Consider the following 22239-nt stretch of genomic DNA (forward strand, 5'->3'; position numbering starts at 1 on the left):
ACAAACGTTTCAGTTTCTTTAGAAAATACAATCTGCCACAAGAATAATAATAACACATATTTATTGAATACTTAATTGACATCAAATGTTAAGTGATTTACACACATATATTGCCTCATTTAATTTATCACGAGAACACTCAGGTTGGTGCTGTTATTGTCTTGATTTTATAGATGACGAAAATGAGGCATTGTGAGTTTTACATCAAGAGTCAAGATTTGAACCCAGGTTTCTAGAGTTCATGCATTCTCAATCCTCAAATAGCAGAATGTTTTCAGAATTAAATAAGATAATATACCTGAAAGAACTTTGTGAATTATAAATTTGCTATGCAAATTTAGTCATTTTAAGAAAAAAAATTTGGGGAACATTTTCAGAAATATTAATAGTTAAGATTTAGTACAGTATACATGTGTCTGAGTAGGTTACAAAATTAATTTAATAAATGATAATAGAATGGAATTTTTTGATGTTTTTTGATGTTTCCAGAAGGTAAAACCTCTGAGAGTCCTCTTTTCTCTTGTACCCACTGATCATTCTGTTCCCTACTCTAGCATCTTTGGCCATGCCCTGTATTTCCATTATGGAATCAGAGAAGGTTAAAGCTATGATAAGCCTTAGGTTTTATATGGACCAACTCCCTTATGTATTCCTGGAATTTTTAGTTGTGACTTCTAGAAACTTAATGACCTTTCAGAATAAATAATAATATGGAGTGTTTTTTTTCTCTGATGTTTTCATTTGAGTTGTTTATACAACCCTAAAGAGTGACAGAATTGAGGTGAAAGACTTTTTATTTTATTTTGGAGGTTAAATATTTAGGTTGAAATGTTCTTTTTGTCACCCATTAATATTTAACCAAATGGTAATATGTGTGTAGCACAGGAAGGAAAACAGAAGATAACATTCCTCATGATCCTACAGCTTGCATTGCATGAGAAGCAGCCACCAGAAACAGTGACTGGTTTCAAACTAGCAGAGGCTTATGATTCAGGATATATGGATTTATTGAAGTGTAGTTGTTTCATTAAACAAGACCAAGAAAGCCCATGTGTGTATATGAGTGTACGTGTGACAGGGAAATTAATGTCAATTACTCTTTTCAACACCACTCCCCATCTGTTCCACTTGAAGCTTACAGGGAATAGGTTGTTGGCAGGACAAAGCCAGGACTTTCCTTGGGGTGTTTCTGTAGTATGCTGAGAGAGGCTGCAAAGAGTAACCTGGGAAGGTGGCAAGGATGTGGTCCCTGGTTCCCCTCGAACTGAACCTCAAACTTCGTTGCTACTTAAGTTTGGCCACTCCATGCCTGTTTGGGACAGAAGGTCATGTTTGAATGATAACTGCATGTTGTTAAAGGTCTTAAACTCTAGTCCAGGACTGTCTTGTATGGCCAGCATTAGGGTCACCATATTGCAGAAGCTTCTTCTGCAACAGAAAGGGCCCCGATTGATTTTTTGTGTGGGTTGGGATTTTCTGACTCCTGAGGGAACTTGGGTTATCAGTTTAGGATCATGGTTTGTCTGGAACCCAGATGCTTAAAGCTAAAGTCACAGATGCCAGGAGGTTTTTTTTTTTTTTTCCTTTTCCTATCCAGAGCAAAAAGATCAGTTAGGGCACAGGCATCCATTTTGCAATCTAGACATTTCTGGTGGTCAGACTGTAAGATTTCAGGTATATTGGCTTTAGCAAGGCAATTATGGGAAGAGAAATGTTGGCTGTCGATATTCAATCCTGATGCTGCTTCAGTGTATAATTAGGATAATTCAGGTAACTAGAAGTCATGGAGAATTCTACCGTAATATAGTTGAATTACACTGCTATGGCTCAAGATTTTGAGAACAAGTTAAAAAAAAGGGTTGATTATATTTGCACTGTTGTTTCCTAAGGCTCTAGAGTTTAGTTTTCCTCTCTTCCCCATCCCTTTCTTCTCCCTTTCTTCCTACCTTCCTCCCTTCCTCCCTCTCTTCCTTCTTTTTTTCAAAGAAAAATACAAAGAACTTTATAAGGCATTGTATCAGTCAGTGCACTTATTAGTTATGACATTTATGTTTTAAATTTAAATAAGCAATAACGGAAGTAAATCATAAAGTTTTTTTAAAGAATAACAGGTGATGAATATATCATAGTCAAGAGAAAGTAAATGTTGAATAGTTGAAAATGAATTTGTTTGGTTTTATATTTTTAAAGTTTTTTATATTTTCATGGTAGTTAACTCCCAATACTATGTTAAGATTTAAAGGAAACATTGTGATAAGCTATTTTTTCCCTCAATGAACTCACCTTCTACTATATTTTCTTAATGATGAAGTTATTCGGTGTTTTCAGAGGTAAAGCTTTAGATAATCTTATTTTCCGTATTAAGTCAACATTAATTTCACTTAGAAAAGTCTAAGAAAGGAGGCAATTAATTTCTGCGAGGTTTAATATTAAGAAGCAAGAGATTTTACCCAAGCTCAGACTGTAATGTTGTGCAGAAATGCATTTGTTGGGCTAAATTCTTTCTGAAGTTCCTTCTAATTACATGAAGGAAATAAATATATGAGTAAAAATATATCTGCTGTCATGCTCTTCAACTTTCTCATTAACTAATTCTTCTTAGAGTGGAATTATCACTGTTATCACTACTGATGAACTCAGATCAAAATTGTTGCCACTTTTCTAGCCAGCCTAGAGTAAACTGAAGGCCCTAGTGAGCTCTTTCCCCCAAGGGCTATTGTTTCTCCCTAGAAGAAAGTTAGCTTCATAATAACTCTATGAAGACATTATATATTGTTTCCAGAATTAGAAAAAGTAAACACTGTCTACTCTTCTAAGTAGCTATTTAATCAATTAAAACTTGGGAACTGGGAGGACAGCACACATTTCATTGATTATTTCATTGAGCAGTGGCTGAGAATAAATGTGTTCCCACTGCCACAGAATGCTATGATCTTAAAGTAAATTTCAAGACTAGTTTTCTTCCCCTGCATGTCACTTTTTGCATGTGTGGAGCATTCTGAACGGTAATGTACAATTCTATTTTATAGGGCTATGTGGTAGAGAGATTGCTGTCCCCAAAATGAGGAGCCCTAGGTTTTGATGTGGTGCTGCCACTAAATTTCTTTGTCACCATGGCGATTTTCTTCATTTTTTTGAAGTCCACTTATAAAATAAGGGTTAGAGATAAGGTAATCTCTAAGATTGCCTGTGCTCTAAAATTATACACATAAAATATTATATATATAAAATGCTAAAGGGCAGTGATACATACCTCCTGAATTCCTTTGGGACTTGTAATCCAATATAATCATATTTCAATGGGATAAAGAGTTTTTATCAGGCAGACTAATCATATAGTTGCTACATGAATTGGTCCATACTCGTGAGTTGTCCAACAAGTTATTGAGTTGAAACATTGCCCATGCACTGAACTGGACAAAGGTGATACAGACGTGGCCCTTACCTTCACAAGTATACACAGTAATGGGGTATACAGGCATTAAGCAAATAGCCACACCAATATATATATATATATATATATATATATATATATATATATATGGTTACACATTTATCCATATCTCACCATAAGTGCTATGAAGGAAATAAACAGGGTGTGGTGATGGAGCTAACATGGGGGTCACTTTATATCAGGTGGTTAGGGAAGATGTCCATGAGTAAGAGACAGAGCTGAGAAACTCAAACCTGAATGATGAAAAAGAAGTAAGTCTAACAAAGATGGAGGGAAGCAAATGAGTCAAGGTTCTGAGCAAAGAGAGATTTATACATTTGAAAACAAAAAGGGTCCCATGTGGCTGCAGAAATGACTGGTAAAGTGGTAAGAAGTGAAGTGGGCATGGCAGGAAGCAGGAGGTCACACAGGGCCATGTGACTTTTGGATTCCATCCTAAGTGTCAGGGGAAACCACTAAGGAGATCTGAGCCAGTAAATGAGTTGATCCAATTGTGTTTAAGATAGCCATAATTTCTGGGTTGAGAATGGATTGGAGAGAAATAAGAGTGTCTTTTACACAGAAGACTTAGAGTAGTCCTGGAGACAGAGACGATGAAGACTGGACTAAGGTAATGACAGTGGATAGATTCAACATAGATTAAGGAACCGATAGGTTATAGGTGAGAAAGAGTAAGGAAATCACATGGTTACATTTTTTAAAGCAATTTTTTTAATGTTTATTTATTTTTGAGAGAGACGGAGACAGAATGCGAGTGGATTAGGGGCAGAGAGAGAGAGGGAGATACAGAGTCCGAAGCAGGCCCCGGCTCCGAGTTGTCAGCTCAGAGCCTGATGTGGGGCTCGAACTCACAAGCTGTGAGATCGTGACCTGAGCCGAAGTTGGACGCTCAACCAACTGAACCACCCAGGTGCCCCAGGCATGGTTTCATTTTTAATGTGCATATAAATATATTTAAATTAGTTTCCATTAAAGACGACTTTTTAGTGTATTGTTCACACATAGTTATATGCATGTATGTGTCTGTGTATGTATGTATTTGGAATTGTCATACATTTTATTGTTTATTCCTCTCTTATTCTTTTTTTTTTTTTTAGTTAACTACAAAGACCTATAATTACTCTTGTATTAGAATGGGTCCAAGGAACAGACAAATGTGTAAGATATAGTATTAATGCTTTAACTTTCTGGTCTTTCAGAATCAAAATACTTAGCTTCTTTAAAACCAAGTACAGCTTTTCCTTCCTTGGGGAAGCCTTTCCTATTCTTGCCAACAGAGTGTGGATACTCTTTCCTCTGGCCTGCACTTCAGCACCATCCACGTGATGCAATCATGCCTTTGCATGTCTGATTCTTCCAGACCTGAGTTTATCTAGTGCATGGACTCTCTTCTATTCATTTGTTTGCCTGTAAGTGCATGGACTCTCTTCTATTCATGTGTTTGCCCATAAGTGCCTCCCTCTGCCTGACACACACATGCTAGAAGATAACTGAACAACAAAGAGATCATATCCATTCTTGGGATGTGGTACTTATCTTTCTATGTTCCCTCGTGATGGTAGGAAAATGGAGATCAGAGAGTTGCTTATTTGAGTTTCTACATGTCTGCTATCATTTCTCTATAATAAGTCAGAGATATTGGATGGTTGTGATTTGGCTGTCATAGATCTTGGCAAAGTGTCATAGGAAGAACTTAATCAACAGTTCCTGTGTGGTTCATCAACTCAAAGCTCTTCAAATTGAAAGGCAGCTCAGAGGAAAGCAAGCCTGCAAAGCATTCACTCTGCACTGCAATGTGATAGCCCAAGCTTACCTAAAATGCTTGATTCCCAATATGGGCTTCTTACAAATAATGTTTCCTTTCTTGGTTTTTAATGGTGAAAATGGATGATGATTTCATATCAAAATGAGAAACTGGACCATGACACATTTTCAGTTTTCAGCTATTAAATTATACATTGTGTTAACACATAGGGATAAGGAAACAGATACCACATATGGATAAAGGAAATTACAGTGGATGATTTCTACTCAGATTCTTTGCAAACTCTTCATATTTTATTTATGTATGTTTTAACTCTAGCATTACCATTAACTGTATCATCTTTGTTTGTCATCTCATTAAATGCCCATCCAGTTCCCTCTTGGTAGTCTTCTTGTCAAAATGTACTGTGAAGATTTTAAATAACAGATGTAAAGAATTATTCACCATCAGTGCATGCTTGCATATGATCCAAGGATAACCACAGGAAAGTACCCGAGACCCAGTGTGCTGTAGAATTAAGAAGTCGCCTTCTGTGTACTGCTCTGCTTTGCAGCCTGGCATTTCCATGGCATCATGATCCTTCCAGCTGCCCACTGCTTTCAGAAAGATCTGCTAAGCCAAATCAGATCAGGATGTCAGGGCTTTAATAGGTTACCTCTTCCAGAAGCATTTTTTTTCCAGTAGAAAGAGAAAAGTCATGTCTTGCTAATGGCAGAATTTCAGGTACCAGGGAAGGAAGCATCTTGGGCTAGATGGGCCTTTGCCAGCACTTTTAATAGCATTGTGTGTAGGCCTTATTCCAAATACACTGGCCTGAGGAGCAGATAAAATGCCCAGTGACATTTACTTGGTTGTGTGCTTAGTTGGCACCTCAATGACTCTGCCTTGTTCATCATCACACATAGACACAGCCTTCCTTGCAGTCCCCCTGACCTGTCTGATTCATCCCTCCAGGCCGTACTCATGCATCTGGTCCTCCTACAGCACGTCAAATAAGATTGCAGGCTCTGGACTCCGACTGCCAGGGCTGAGTTCCCTTCTCTCCTATTTCCCATGTATGCAGATAGTAGCAATTTTTCCAAGCCTCAGTTTTATCATATGATAAATGGTACACTGTGGGTTTCTGAGGGCAAAAGGAGAGAATGATGTAAAGGGCTTCTGGTGCTTAGCACATAGAGCTCAACAAATGTTAGCCAAATAAATAATAAACTCTCATATAGTACTTACGTTATTCTAACATTCATTTATATAACAAGTCATTTGATTCTTAAAACAACTCTAAGAGGTGGTTACTATTATTATTTCCATTTTACAGATGAACCAAAGCACAGATAAATTAACTGACTTACCTGAAGTCCCACAGCTAATAGATGGGAAATCAGAATTTGAGCTCAGGGCTCTCTGGTTCCAGGGTTCCTGCTTTCCACCATTCTGCCATGCTACCTCTCCTGTAAACAAATGATATTACTCTAACAGTATTGGCTGCATCATTGGGAAGCTTTTCTGCATAACTTGAATGCAAGTGAAATACAGGTCAAACGAAGGTTCTATAATGCAGAGTGGTGTGGAATAAGCTTTCTCACCATGATGCATAATACCAGGGCTAGCCTTACAACTTCATAGTAGAAGACGTCAGACATTATCCAGTGCAACAAGCTCACTTTACAGAAAAGGAAACTGGAACCCAGGGGAGTCCCAGAGTTTGCACACGGTCCTAGACAGAAGCAGAACCAAACCCTGGTTAGGTTTCACAGAACCTTTCCAAATTTAAGGGATTTTAGTCTGCTTACATTTACTACAGGAGGCTCGCTTGTCCTTTGGATTACAGACAGTCTTCCTCCATAGGCTAACTTCCTTTTGACTCAAGGTAAAATCTATTTGACTCAGTTAAATGGAATTTTATACTGATCATGTAAAAGATGTAAAAAAAATAGGTTAATAGGAGGAAACCAAGAACTTAGTAATAGGATTGGGTTAATTCTGCTGAACGAAAGGCGGCTAAAAGCAGCTCCTTGGAGGGGTAAAGGAACACCTGGATTCTGATGAATAACAGTCCAGTGACACTGACCAGTATGTCTTTCTACCCCTTCTGGTTCACCTAATGAGCTTGTTGTGTAAGCAGCTTTGTTTTCTCACATTTGCCTGTTTCTGCAAGGCAGTTCTCTGATTTTCAGTGACTCTACACCTAAAAGTTGGCAAAAATAAACCTGCGGGCAAGTTACATGTTAAATGATTACACAACAAATACTTTCTCCTCCCCTACAGTAATACACTTGTAAAAGATCAGATTGGGGAAGAAGAAGCTGTTGAAAAAAATTCTGCTAAGCAGATGCTTACTCTGAGTACTGAGAATAGGAAATATGTTTTGACATGAAGGTCTAGATTATGAAAGAGTGCTGATTCATATTGTTCTAGAATCACCAAATGCTCTTGCTATAAGGAAACTTAAAGATCGCCTGGTATGAACCTGTCTTTTAAGCATGAGCAAAGAAGACAGAATGATAAGCAGTTCAAGGTCAGAGCTAGAGACAGTCAAGACTTCTGGCTCTTGTCCTGGAATTTTTACAGTAATGTCATATAGAGGACCAAAAAGAATGTGTTCATCTGCAAATAGTAGAAAACCATCTTAAAGGTGGCTTAGCAGGTACGGATTCATCTCTCATTCTTATGCAAGAAAGCATCCAGAGGAAGGGAGTCCAGGAGCAGAATGAAGCACAGGAATGCTACCAGGTACCCGGCTGCTCTGTCTTCTGCTGCCCCAGGCTTCATGTGTATGCTTCCTCCTCATAGTTCACCCCTCACTGTTACTGCATGGCTGCTGCACCTCCAGGCTCAGGTTCATCTACTGGCATAGAGAGAAGGGAAAAAAAAAAGGCCCCAGGAGCATGCGTGCCATCTGACCTTTTCAAAAATTTCCCAGAAGCCTCACCTAGCCTTAAATCTCCTTGTCTGGAACTGGGTCACATCTGCATCTCTATCCACAAGGGACTATGGGAAAGTAGATATTTTTGGCTATGCACAGTCACCCCAGACATAATCAGGTATTTTTTAGTGAGGAAGGATACGCGAATGGGTAATATGGAGGAAACGACTAGAGTTTGAAACAACAACTATGCCAGGGGGTAGGTAATTAAAAGCCATAGACTTCAGAGTCAGGACATATCTGAATTCAAATTGCAGCTGTGACAATTTTTGGGTAAGTTGCTTTATGTTGTTAGGTCTCAGATTCCTTTGTGAATGGAGATAACTATGGCCAAATGAGGTAATAAGGGTGTAGTGAAGTTAAAAGAAGATGATTAAGACATAATAGTATCTCTATCAATTTTCACCCTATACCATTGCTTTAGGATCTGGTAATATTAGTGTTGTTTACCCTTCCCGGGCCAAGCTATATTTCAATATGTTTTAACTTCAGACAGAATGTTCAAGACACCAAGACACGGAAACTGGTTAAACAGGCTTTATTTACTTTATTCCCTATTAGAAATAATGCCCAAATAATATTAAGGCATTATTCACACTGCTTCTAGTCCTTTGTTCAAAGGGGAGAGACTTTAAGGGGCCAGCCACCCTGGTCTCAACCTGAAGTGCTTCCTTGTCATGGAGAAGAGATGGCCAGCCCTGTAGCCTAGTGCTTGTAGGAAGTTTACAGCAGACAGGGTGTTCAGAGCCTTTTATACCTTTTTGTTAGGGCAGAAGCTCAGTAGATGAGGAAATTTACATCTCCCAGACTAAATCTCATTAGATATTAAAGAGAGAGAGAGAGGGGGGAGAGAGAAACTTCTTAATAAATTAGGGCAGCTCATTTCACATTTCAGGGTCCCAAACATAAGAGCCATATGTATTACACATGCTCTCTCAATCCAAATATGTAGATTAGATATCTCAGGAAATAGCACAAGGTCTATGGTCAACTTTGCTATGGACATTCATTATAGCCTTAGTATTTCTTATTTTTTTTTTTTTAGGAAGAAATATTGTTATGCTGTCATTATGAGAGGCTCATTTCCCTTCTGAAAAAATTTCTCATATACCCCATAATAGCTATGGTTAGCATGATATTCAGATGAAAACCGTACCATATGTATTTTATTCCAATCATTTTTATTAACAAAATAATTCATGATTATTGTAGATAAGTTAGAAGACAAAGATAATAAAAATATAAAAACATAATTACATATGATTCTACCATCTACAGAAAACCACTGTTAATATTTTCATGCATAACTATGTGGATGGAACTGGAGGGTATTATGCTAAGTGAAATTAGTCAGAGAAAGACAAAAATCATATGACTTCAATCATATGAGGACTTTAAGAGACAAAACAGATGAACATAAGGGAAGGGAAACAAAAATAATGCAAAAACAGGGATGGGGACAAAACAGAGACTCATAAATATGGAGAACAAACTGAGGGTTGCTGGAGGGGTTGTGGGAGGGGAGGATGGGCTAAATGCATAAGGGGCACTAAGGCATCTACTCCTGAAATCATCTTTGCACCAGACGCTACTAAAAAATAAAATTAAAAAAAAAATTCATGCATATTCTTTACTTTCTCTCTATATAAATGTAAATACACAGTAAAAATTGTACTTTTAAAATGTAAAATTTTGCACTTTGTGTACTATTTTTAATTTTTTTGTACTTAACAATATAAGTATTTTTGATGACATCAAACAATTTTACATCATCTTTGAAATGGTTGCATGTGTTTTTAATGTAAATACACAATAATTATTCAACCAATCTTCTATGGTAGAGCACAAGGGTTTTTTTTGTTTGTTTCTGTTATGTTTTCCAATTACGTGCTGTGATGGACATCCTTATAACTAGAACTTGGTGGCAACGAAATTAATTACTGAAAACTAATTTTTTGAGTCAAGAAGTACAAATATGATTTAAAACATCTATATTATAAATTTTTTACCAAAAAAGATGGGAACAGTTTATGCTACCATTGGTAGTATATGAGAGTGCTTATTTCCTTGAACTCTTGCCAGCACTGTGTTATCATTAAAATATATACATAATTTTAGTGTGTGTGTGTGTGTGTGTGTGTGTGTGTGTGTATTGGGGTACTTATTCTGAACTTGTTGTTGCTGTATATAATCTTCCCAGGTTTGTTTGTATATATAAAACCAGATAGGCAGAAAGAGTGGACAGGTGTGACAGGAGCTGCCTCTGTGAACCTCTTTCCTTCACGTGAAAACTGAAATGGAAAAATGTGGCTTTTCTGCAGGAATAATGATCTCCTTTTGTATTTTTATACCAGTTTTTTTCTTCTCTTAACTTCTTTCTCCATATTATAAAGGATTCGAGTGAGAGAAACAACAAACTGGGTGATTGTGTAAAGCTCTAAAATAGATACAACGAGACAGTTATGACTTAAAAGACTCAGTGACAGAGATTCAATGTAGACAAACATAGACTTCTGAATGCATTGCATGTAAGTACCCAAAGTGCAAAAATAAAATAGGGGAGGAATTGCTTTGCTCAAGGCTGGTAGAAAAAATAAATTAGGGACAACCTGGAAACAAGGTGACCATGAATGGAGAGCAAAGCACTGTAGTTAAAAAAAAAATCACAAGATTGGGCTTTATAAATAGGAACATGGAAATAAAGGAATCTAAAGCTCTTGGGTCATTGCTAAAGCTCATGTCCAATTTTAGATTCTACAACTTGGGAGAGGCATGGATGGAAAGTAAAAATAGACACCACTCCCTGAACTTTTTGTATGTCTGGGAACTTTGTATTTATTAACACATATGATTTAATAATCATGACAAGTCTTTGTGATGCCTATTGTGATCCCCATTTTACACAAGAGGAAACCAAAGCTTAAAGAAAGCACTTTAAAGGCTCTCTATGTCTTTATCAAGATCCAGGATTCAAACCAGGTTGATCTGCCTCCAAGATTCATCCTCTTATTCACTCACCTGTAATACATACCTGGAAACTTGATGTGGCAAAAGGGCAAGATTACTTGGTTCCATCCTATTGCATAGAGATGACAGTCACTTTTTGATAAATTTCCTTCTTCCACTTGGGTGCTATAACTATACCTGCCCAAACTGTGGTTGTTGGGGGTCAGGCTGGGAAATTGCTCATAAAAGTGATCCCTTTTTCCTTTGAATGCTTTGTGTGAGGCAGTTCCTTCACTGACCTTGCATATAAATTCCCTTACTGCCCCTAATGTAGCTGATGACTCACCTTCCTCTGACTCTGATTGGCCAGACCCATAATGCTGCCTGCAGGTATCGGGATGGAGGCAAGGGAGCCATAACATTTTTTAGGTTTGAAGTGGGAGAACCAGACAAATTAAAAGGTTGTCAGGAAAGGTGGAAGTAACAGGGACTGTTTTTCTGGGAGAAGAGAAAACTGAATTGTGGCTTCCAGAAAGATTTCAAAAAAACACAACAAAACAAAACAAAACAAAACAAAAAACCAAATTCATACCAGCTGGTATCTTTCTTCACTAAAAACGAACAGGGAATGAACTTAGATTTCACTGTAAGGAATTTACATCAAAAAGAAGAATTTCCTGATAGTGATAATTATTGAATATTGTAATAGGTTCCCAGAAGGTGCTGTGAAAACAAATTTCTTCATAATTCTTTTAAAAATGGGTCATTATCCTACTTGCCCAAGATGTCCCAGGAGGCAAAGTCGTTAAGTTTTCAAGCTGTCAGACAGGGACTAGTTCACAAACGAAGGGGTTTCATCATCTGGGAGCCTGCTACGACTATGGAATACCAAAAGAGGTTTGTAAGGTATAAGCATGAAATAGAGCAGGGATTAAGGAAGTCTAAAGCATGATACTGATGGATCTTTCAAAACAAAAGCATTTTTTTCATTAAGGGAAGTGAAGAAATATCTATGTATTTTCCCTGTATGAATGTTTCTGCTCATATAACTGATGTATAAATACATAGGAATGAGCTGTGTTGAATGTATTTGTTTGACCAGGATAATTTATGAAGGTGTAATAACAGGGCTTGAACTTGGTTCAATATAATGGCCGAAATGTGAGTATAGCCGCCAAATGGAGCTGAGATTGTATCTTAAATATGTCCCCAGTTAATTTGAAGAGTAGAAGAAAAAAAATGACCAATGTAAGGACTAGTCTTCTTTGCCTACTTTTTGCCATGGTGGCAGTTCATACAAGGCATTATGAAATCCAACACAATTTTGTTTTATAGCTTGCTTGCTCAATGAAATTTAGCTATCAAATCACTAGAAATCAATCTTTTATGAATGAATGTCTGTTGATCTGGTTGGATAATCATATATAACTTTAAAATCATATGTAGCTTAGAAAACTCAGAGTTATAATGATTATTTTTTCTCTCCTGAGATAGTTCTATTTTTTACCCCCATTTTCAGTACCTTTTAAAACTCTGCTCTGTATAGACAATAATGTTTAGTTCTGTTATATTTAAAATTTTACATTACTTTTCAAACAATGGGAATTTCTTTGTAAACCCCATGTTCTCTCTCATATATCTTCCCCTTAGGTTCTATTTAGAAGCTTCGTTTTATGGAAAATCTTGATTTACTCTGCAGTTTATTTTGTCACATAAGATAGGAATTAAGGTTTTCAACATATTTTATTATTATATTTTATGGGCTTTGTCAGATGCCACTCTTCCCTTTCTCGCTCACTCTCTAGGATTTAGGCAACATTATAACAGTGATAAAGTCTGTTATAAAATCTGTTACAACACAGTACCATATAGCACATTTCCATGTTGCAATCTTGTAGTGGTATGCCAGATGCTTCTAGGGATCTGTTATACAGAGTGTAGTTCTATAAACCATGAGCCTTCTGCTCCAGTGGGACTTCTCTACTCTTTGCCTCTAAAAATCTTTTTTGTGGTTTCTCATTTGCTCCCATTCACCCTGAATGCCACTCTCTTGCTTACGTTCTTCAAAGCCCAGTTTCATTTCTACTTTTCAAAGAGGCATTCTCTGATCATCTCTGTTTTCTTATTCCGAGATTTGGTATTATGCTATTTTTCATTTCCCATGAAGCATTTATAACTTATTACTGCTGCTATATTTTGTGTGGTTGTGTCATACTCTCACACTATGTATAAGTTCATGTAGGAGGCAGTGTGAAGGGATGGTGATAAGCAAGAAGTTCCGAGTTAGATGTGAAATCCTAGATCCACCACTGTTGACCTTGAACAAGTTACTTAACATTATACAGCTTCTATGCCCTCCTCTGTAAAACTTTTTTTATGAGTTGTGATGAATTAATGAAATGCTAAGATGTGTAGCACAGTGCCAGACACGTAGTAAATATTCATCAAATTGAAGGAAGAGTCAATGTCCAGTATTTCTTGGCAACTCTTTAAGTGTAGAGCCCAAGAAAATTTTTGAGTTGAGAGTTCAATAAACTATTTGCTAATTGAATGAAAATTTACCGCTCTCTACCAAGTCTAAGTGTTTACAATTACATAGCCCTTTATTTTTTGAGAGTTTTGTTTAGAGTCAGTTCTTTATACACTCACAGCTCCTTTTAGGGTTGCACACAGAACTATCTAGATAAGTTCTTCAAAACCAGGGAAGGCAAGAGGAGGCCTGTGCGGCAGAATGGAAGGGGGAGAGGAGGCAGAGGTGGGCTCAGTGCTGGGTGTTTTAGTTTCAGTCTGGCATTGTTTGCTCATAACCTGGGAGAGAGGCAAAGAAGACCTGTCCTCCAGTTTTCTTTCTATCTGTTGAAAATCTATTCATATTTTAAGACACAGAATAAAGGTGCCCCCAGTTTTCTTGAGGTATAATTGACAAATAAAACTGCAGATATTTAAGGTTTACTATGTAATGGTTTGATAGACATATACATTGTGAAATGATTACCACAATCAAGTTAATTCACACAGCCAACCATTACCTCACATAGTTACATGTCTGTGTGTGTGTGTGTGTGTGTGTGTGTGTGTGTTTGTGTGTGTGTGTCTGATGGTAAGATCATTTAAGATCTGTTCTTTTAGCAAATTTCAAGTATATAATAAATATCATTAACTACATATGGGCTCACTCATTTCAAAACTGAATGTTTGTACCCTTTGACCAATATCTTCTCATTTTTTCCACTCTTCCACCCTTGGTAACGACTATTCTACTCTCTGGCTCTATGGGTTTGGCTCTTTCAGATTCTACATATAAGTAAGATCCTGTAGTGTTTGTCTTTCTATGTCTGGCTTATTTCACTTAGGATAACGTCCTCCAGGTTCAGCCATGTTGTTGCAAATGGCAGGATTTCCTTTTATTTATGGGTAATATTCCATCATATATCTCGACCACATTTTCGTTTTGCTTTCATCCACTGATGGAAACTTAGGTTGTTTTCATACCTTGGCTGTTGTGAATACTGCTGCCATGAATATAGAAGTGCAGATATCTCCTTGAAATAATGATTTTACTTCCTTTAAATAAATACTTAGCAATGGTCTTGCTGGATCATATGGTAGTTCTATTCAGAATGTGTTAAAGAACCTCATACTGTTTTCCTAATGGCTATGCCAATTTGTATTCCCAGCAATGGAATACAAAGGTTCCCTTTTCTCCATATCCTTTCCAACAAGTGGCACATTCTTTAGGTGGGATTTCCTGATTCCTAATCCATAGCACCTCTATTAGATACTTACGCTTGTCCATGTCATGTCATTAGTTCTGTTGCTAAGTGAAAGTAACATGATTTTAAACTTCCTGTAGGAATTTTTGTCCCATTTTTTACGGTCTTTGCATCTAGTACTATTATCAATATAATGAGTACAATAGGGCTGTTGTTCTAAGAGTCAAGGAAGATAATGTTTATGAATTCAAATTTTAAAGTATAAAGATTTATAAAAGTACAAGTTATTATTGTTGTTTTTCCTATATTAGAACTCTTCTCATGGAAATTTATGTGCTACTTTGGAGACTTCTAGGTACAATGAGAAAAACAGGCAGTTTAAACATGGCCCAATGCATGATATTCAGCTATCAATTTCTATAATGAATGATTGGTCTGTGAGCAAGAAAATATGAATACAGAAAATGGCACAAATATTTTATGAAACCAATTGACCTATGCAGACTTTTTTTTGATTATGAAAACATGCACATTTAAATGACTTTTGCTATTAAGAAAAATGAGCAGTAACCTAGGAGTCAAGTCATTCAGAACTGCTCTAGTTCTAACACAATAAGCTTCATGCTCATTGGTGAGCCATTGAGCGTCTGTGGTTCAATCTCCTTGTCTGTAACCTGAGGGGTTTAGAGTATATCTAAGGTCTTTACTAGATTTAGAAAACAAAGATTTTGTTATTTGAATACCTGAAAAATTCCTGTTCAGTTAATCTGCATGTATTTTAAGAAGGGAATGAAATAGTTTTCTGTAATTGAAATCCAAGCAAGGCACTTTAGCAATGAAGTTATTGCCCTTGTAACAACATCTTCTGACAAACTGATGTTAGTGCTTTTCCTAAGAGACTTGGCTAGTGGTATTTGTGTACCTTGTAGATTCTTGAATGTGTATTTACTATGGGAAAGTGGCATCTGATATCCTTTCTCAAACCCTCTTCTGTAGACAAATGAGTGTCCACTTGCCAGTTAGTTTTCATGCTTACAATCAGTCAATGCCTCTTGTATGAGCCATGATGTGTTTCCACAGTCCATGGAGCTGAGGATTTTGTGATGCATCAGTCCTTCCATTTGGGCTTCAATGGACTGGACTATGCCACTAAAGATGGTTAAATTTAAAGGAAAATACATTAGCTGATAATTTAATCTTATGAAAAAGGAAATGAGAAAGCTTCCTTTTCAACAATATAGGAAACTCATTAGGTTTTATTACAGTGCCCATGAAACTTTTATAGATGTTGAACTTTAAGTCCTATGTCCTTTTTTGCCGGGGGGGGGGGATAATACTATTCTTTTAAATTATTTTGACTTAACTATAGATGTATTTAACCATTAATGTATTTATTATATAATGTATATATTGAATATTGATATTTACCTCAAAAATATTTGAAAACTACTACCAAATTGTCTGCCAAAAGTTTGAACTGCTTTCACCAAAAGTAAATGTATTCGTGTCTTGTCAACATTAAATATTATTAATTTTTGTAATTCTGGCAATCTGATAGGTGAAAAAATATCTTGTTTTAGTGGCACTGTCTTGATAATTAATGAGAGCCAGTAATTTTTTTCATATGCTTATCACCCACTTTTGCTTATTTTTTTCAAGTTGCTTATTTACAACCTTTGTTCCTTTTTGTATTGTGCTGTTAGAACAAATGCACTTTTACCGTTTATTAAGTGTCTAGAACTGTTCTCAGTATTAGGGATACATCATTGGGTGAGGCACAAAGAGGCGTTCTCATGGAGCTTATATTCTAGAGGGAAGAGAAAAATTAACAAGAAAAAGTGTCAAATATAGGTTATAAGATAAAATCAAGGGACATGAACAGGATTTACTGGGAGGTTTCTTTAAGATAACTGATCAGGAAAAGTTTTTCAGAAGGGATGACATTTATATTGAGAAAGGTTGATAAGAACATCTGTAGAAAATTATCTTTTCAGGTGATGGAAACAGGTAATATAGAGGCATGAGTGAGTTTGCAGTATTCCAAGGAGAGAAAGAAGGCTATGGTCTAGAGAAGGTGGGAGAGGGGAAGTGAGCAGAGATGAGAGTGGAGAAGTTGGAAGGCTCAGTCCATGTAAAGGGCTGGTAGTTCGGGAGAGGGAGTTCTGGTATCATTCTAAGTATGCTGGAAAGTGATTGAAGCTTTTTGAAGAGAAGTGATATAATCTGATTTATACCTTAACTCATCACTCTGTTTATTAGGGGTGGAATGAATCATTGGGAACAAGAATAGACGCAAGGAGACCAATCAGAGGATAGGATAGTTGTGAAGGCAAGAACTGACAGTTACTTGGAATAGAGGAGGCTGTTAATGGCCTGTCCAGATTACATGTAGCTGCCTTGTACACCAATCTCCCAGCTACTATGAAAGTAAGCTTTTATAAATCTTGGCCGACTCCTTCCTGGGAGGCTACAACTCCCCTCCCTTCTTATGGAACTTAGCCAATGACCGAGTGGCAAAGGGGTCCTGTTGCCTAAAGGTGGGGCTAACTTTGTGCTACAGTTTTTGCTGTAACGCTTTTTTGTGGAATCATACTGAAGCTTATCAGTAGCTGAGATGACATTCCTGCTTAGGATTCCTGACCTGTCCTTCCCTGATTCTCTAGCTCCTCTTCTTCTCAATAAGTAACTTGAACAAGAAGCTTCATCTCAGCTCTGCTTTTAGGGAACCTGACCTAAGACACTTGGTTTAGGATGGCTGAGGTTGAAATGGAGGAGACTAGCTTAGAAATGTTTTAGAACAGTCTGTGGAATGGATCTGGAACATGGGAGAAAGCTAGAAATCAAGAGTTCCTAAACTTTGTTATTGAGCAGTGTGGTGGGCAATGGCATTAGTTACTAACAGCAGATGCCTGGAAAGAGCAGATTTACAAGGTGGAGAGGGAAAATATTCTATTTCAAATATGTTAACTTTAACATGTCTATAAGTGGATATATCAAGGGTACAATTGAGTGTACTATCTTTTGCTCCAAAGGGGAGTCTGGTCTGCAGACCTACATTTGGGATTTATCCATAATATTCAAATGCTGTTTGAAGGAATGTGACTGAATGTGACCAGGTCCTGGCATGACAATATTCTAGGCTGAGCAGAGGAGGAAAATCCTCTGCTCATCAAGGAGTAGTCAGTAAGTGGTGAGTAAATCATGAAAGGATGCATTACAGAGACTGATACTGAGAGGATATCATGGAGGGTGTGGCCAGCTGTTGAATGCACCTTGGTGGTAAATAAAGACGAAGACAGAACAGATCATAAAATAGGCAACAGGGAATTTTTTGGTGACCTTGACAAGAGAAGATTCTGAGGTTATGGGAAGGGTGATAAAGGAGAGCATGGCAGATGCTGAGGCAAACACACAGACCTAGGTTGTGAGTAGGAGTGGCAAATGAGATAGTAACTCAAGTGGGAAAAAGAGTCCAAAAATTTTTAGTTTTTATTTTTTACTGACACCAGTAGAAGGAAATAGTTGATTTTTAGCAAAGAGAAGGGACAATTGCAGGATAAAGTTCTTGAATAGACAAAAAGCAATGAGACCTAGTATTTCTGAGTAAGAGTTGGCTCTATCCTAAGATGGAAACACTTCAAATTTGCAGCAGGAGAAATGCCAGAGAAATGAGTGCCAACAAAGAAAACTTTGTAGATGTTGTGATGTGTGGCTGAGTTAGTTTTTGTTGGATTGTTTCTGTGTTCTTATTGAAATATGAAATGAAGATCCCAGCTGAGATGAGGGTCAGAGGTGGGGCCAATAGTTTGGAGATTTAAGGAGGGAAGAGTAAGGATGAAATTATCATGTTAGGGACTAGGAGATTTTATTTATTGAGGAGATGTAGTATAATTTTCTTGCAATATTAAATGCCCCTTTTGGTGTGAATGCTTATGAATTTTTAATAAGACCAGTCATCAAGATTTTGAATTTTTTCCAGGCATACTTAGGTCCTCAAGTGGAGACATGGAATAGGTGAATGGTTTGTTTTAACTAGCATTGAGGTTTGTCAGGAGGACACAAAGGAGTTAAGGAATTTGTAAGGGAGTGATTATGAGGATTATAAGGATTATGAGGAAACAGCCTATCCTTATAATCACTCCTTTAAGATATGAGATGGGCTAAGAGGCAAAGGAGAGGGAGGATGGAAAGAAAGATTGGGAAGTCAATGGATTTGAGGTTTTCATAAAGTTGAAGAAATGTTGGAGTAGGGGTAGCAGAATATATGAGCTTGAAAGATAAGAGGGTATAAACAGAGACTGGGATGTTTGACATCTATATTCAGAGATATTGGAAACATTCGTGACAACAAGGTCAAAGTGTGACCATGGAGGTAAGAGGGTTATAGAAAATATCGTTGGATGGAGGGGGTTGAGAAACTTGGAGGGTGTGGTTTTGGATCATCTACACAGGTGTCGAAATGCCCAAACTTGGGGAAAGCGGGTAGAGGTACAGAGGACACTAAGGTGGGGGCTAGAATCAGCAGTGAAATAGAGAAATGGGAAACTGGCACAAGGTGGTATTTGTTTTATTTCATTGATTTCTATGAGTTCTTCAAGTACATTTTATCTTAGAATGATAGTTAAATAAGGCCAAATCTCCCATCATCCTATCACTTCAACAGAGGATGGTGGATTTTGACTAAACCATGCAGCTAGGTCTTGTCTACTTATTCTGACCTGGCCAAGTGTTCCATTCGTTTTTCTTACTCTTCAGGGTTTGCTGTCACCATGAGTGTCTGCCTCTTAACTGGAAGCCAGAGAAGTGAGCCCTCAAATAAACAGGGCTTCTCCTTGTGCTGGTTGACCTCTTACCCCAACATGGTGATCTTTCCCACATTGCTAAAATCTGTGACAACCATTACTGATTGCTGTTGTAAAATAGGGCAGTAGTCCTTTATTTCTCAAAACTTGTTTCACCGTGGATGCCCGGTTAGATAGTTTCTCATTATTTTCATAGTTGATAGTTTGATTACAGTTGATTACTCTCTTGAATCCATCCAGATCTTCCTTCAGTTCCAGTTATATTTACAAATTATTTGGCAAGTCTGTCCTCTCCGTTCCTTGCAACTAATGAGCCTTTATTCAAGCTTGTAACTGCTGTGCTGCCAGGTTGTCTTGAACATCTGCTGGTTGTTTCTGGACAGGGAATTATGGGGAGAGCGGAATGGATGCTTTCAAAGAGCTGGCTGCCCAGGAAGGCCTCTGCATCGCCCACTCAGACAAAATCTACAGCAATGCTGGGGAAAAGAGCTTTGACCGACTCCTGCGCAAGCTTCGGGAGAGGCTTCCCAAGGCCAGAGTGGTTGTCTGCTTCTGCGAAGGCATGACTGTCCGAGGCCTCCTGAGTGCCATGCGGCGCCTGGGTGTTGTGGGAGAGTTCTCCCTCATTGGAAGGTAAATCTCAATCTCTGTCTCTCTTTCTTACACCCCCCCCCCCACATACACTTTGGCTCACATATACTTGCTCTCATAAATCTGGACATCCTGGCTCCAGACAGGGTCTTCTGGGCTGAACCTTTGCTCTAGAGCTCATGGAGAATAGGGCTATTGTCATTTTCCTGCTAGACAAGAGCAGGGCAGTCAATGACAAGATGATGAGACTACTTCAGAAAAAGATGGGAAGTTGTTGCCAGAATGTTTTATTCTGGAGAATTATTCTTTTTAGTTGCTTCTGGCCCTTCCCAACCCCCAGCTCCCTAAACCACACACATGCTTATGTCTTCAAAAAGCATGGAAGCCTTAATGGGGTATTGGTGGAGGAGGGGTAGCAGTGAAAATAGAAATATATATTAAGATAGGAAATTTGAAGGGCTGGCTAAATGCAGCTGAACCGTGGAACCTGACAATGTGCTCTTTTGCATGCGTGGGATGGCTGAGTGATGCTTTCAGCATGTGACTCCTGAGACAGTAGGTGGTGGCTTCCAAAACCTCTGCTCTTCTTTCTGGATCATATGATATGCACTTTTGTGGGAATAGATTTTCAGTGTCATTGTATTTTTCATAGGGTTTTGACCTAACAGGTGTCTTGTTTAATTTGCCTACTAAAAATATTGCACAAAGCAACTGCTTAATTTTTCCAAGGAACCTACTGAATTTACATAAGGGAAAGCCTCCACTGATCCCTGACTCTGTCACATTCATCTTCCAGATTCCCTTTTCTCCTCTCATCTCCTCTACTGGCTAGAATATAATCTATATCTCACCTACTGAAGTACCTCAACCACTGACCCTCTTCTCTAGGACGCCGAGTAGTAATGGTTTGGACATACATCCCCACCAGACCTTTCCTTCTGTCCTTGACGTGTTAAATGCCATAATAGTAGTAACACTAATCTCATCATTATCTGGAACTAGAGGTACCGGAGACTTTTGAAAAGAAGGTAGGATATAAATACAACTAAATAAATAAACAAACAAACAAATACTCTCTCATGAGGAGAAATGGAATTAAGGTCAAATATAATTCAAGATTAAGAAAAAATTATTAAATTTGAGTAAAATTGGCACAGTGCCACAAAATGTCACTTTGGCTTCTTCAACATGATGCAGTTGTGTGAAGCCACTTAGCAAGTCTTAAAAAAAAGAGTGTTTAAAAATGGAATATTATTTCCTTTATGAGTGAAAGGGAGGAAGGCAGCATTGTTGAAGTGTTATACAAAATAAGGTTGGTAATATGTGTACCAGGACATACAGATTTGTTCTTTTTATTGATTTTGTAAAATGACTGCTTTTATGAAGGACACTTGTCTTAAAAATATTCTCATGTTTACCCTTTTCAAAAGAACAGTTGTCTGTTTTTCCAGAATTCATTCTCTTTAACATCCATGAAGAGGCTATCTACCTGATTTCTGGGTACTTTAAACAGATGTGGCAAATATGTGAGCCTTGGGGTATACAGACTGCCTAATTGTGAAATATAATTATATAAAATGTTGCAGTGAGTACCTGGAGTGTAAAGAACTCATCCCATCATAATTTTTTTAATGTTTATTAACTTTGAGATAGAGGGAGAGCACAAGTGGGGGAGGCACAGAGAGAGCGAGACAGAATCCGAAGCAGGCTCCAGGCTCTGAACTGTCAGCACAGAGCCCCACGTGGGGCTCAAATCCACGAACTGGGAGATCATGACCTGAGCCAAAGTTGGACACGTAACTGACTGAGCCACCCAGGCGCCCCTTTCATCATTATTTTAAAGCTGAACAAAGATGACAATATAAACTTACCTCTCTGACTCTTGCTTACCTGCTAATAATAGCTGAGTTCAGACAAGTATTTCTGAGTCTCTCAGATGCTTGCTTGTGAAAAGGTCAGTTACATGTGATATCTACCTCTTTTATTCCTCTGTCTATCTGCCCTATCTCTGCTGGGTGCTAATGACACATCATAGGGAATCATGA

General features: G+C 37.8%; 1 protein-coding gene across 1 annotated transcript in view; it reads left to right on the plus strand.

The window, feature by feature from the left end:
* The window catches only part of GRM1 (glutamate metabotropic receptor 1), a 462841-nt gene that overhangs the window by 142489 nt on the left and 298113 nt on the right, over positions 1 to 22239 (plus strand). The window contains exon 5 of the mRNA XM_042985360.1: positions 19987 to 20236. Within this exon, the coding sequence (XP_042841294.1) occupies positions 19987 to 20236 (250 nt within the window). The remainder of the gene's footprint in view (positions 1 to 19986; positions 20237 to 22239) is intronic.

This window comes from Panthera tigris, chromosome B2 (genome assembly GCF_018350195.1).
Source record: "Panthera tigris isolate Pti1 chromosome B2, P.tigris_Pti1_mat1.1, whole genome shotgun sequence".
Lineage (NCBI taxonomy): Eukaryota > Metazoa > Chordata > Mammalia > Carnivora > Felidae > Panthera > Panthera tigris.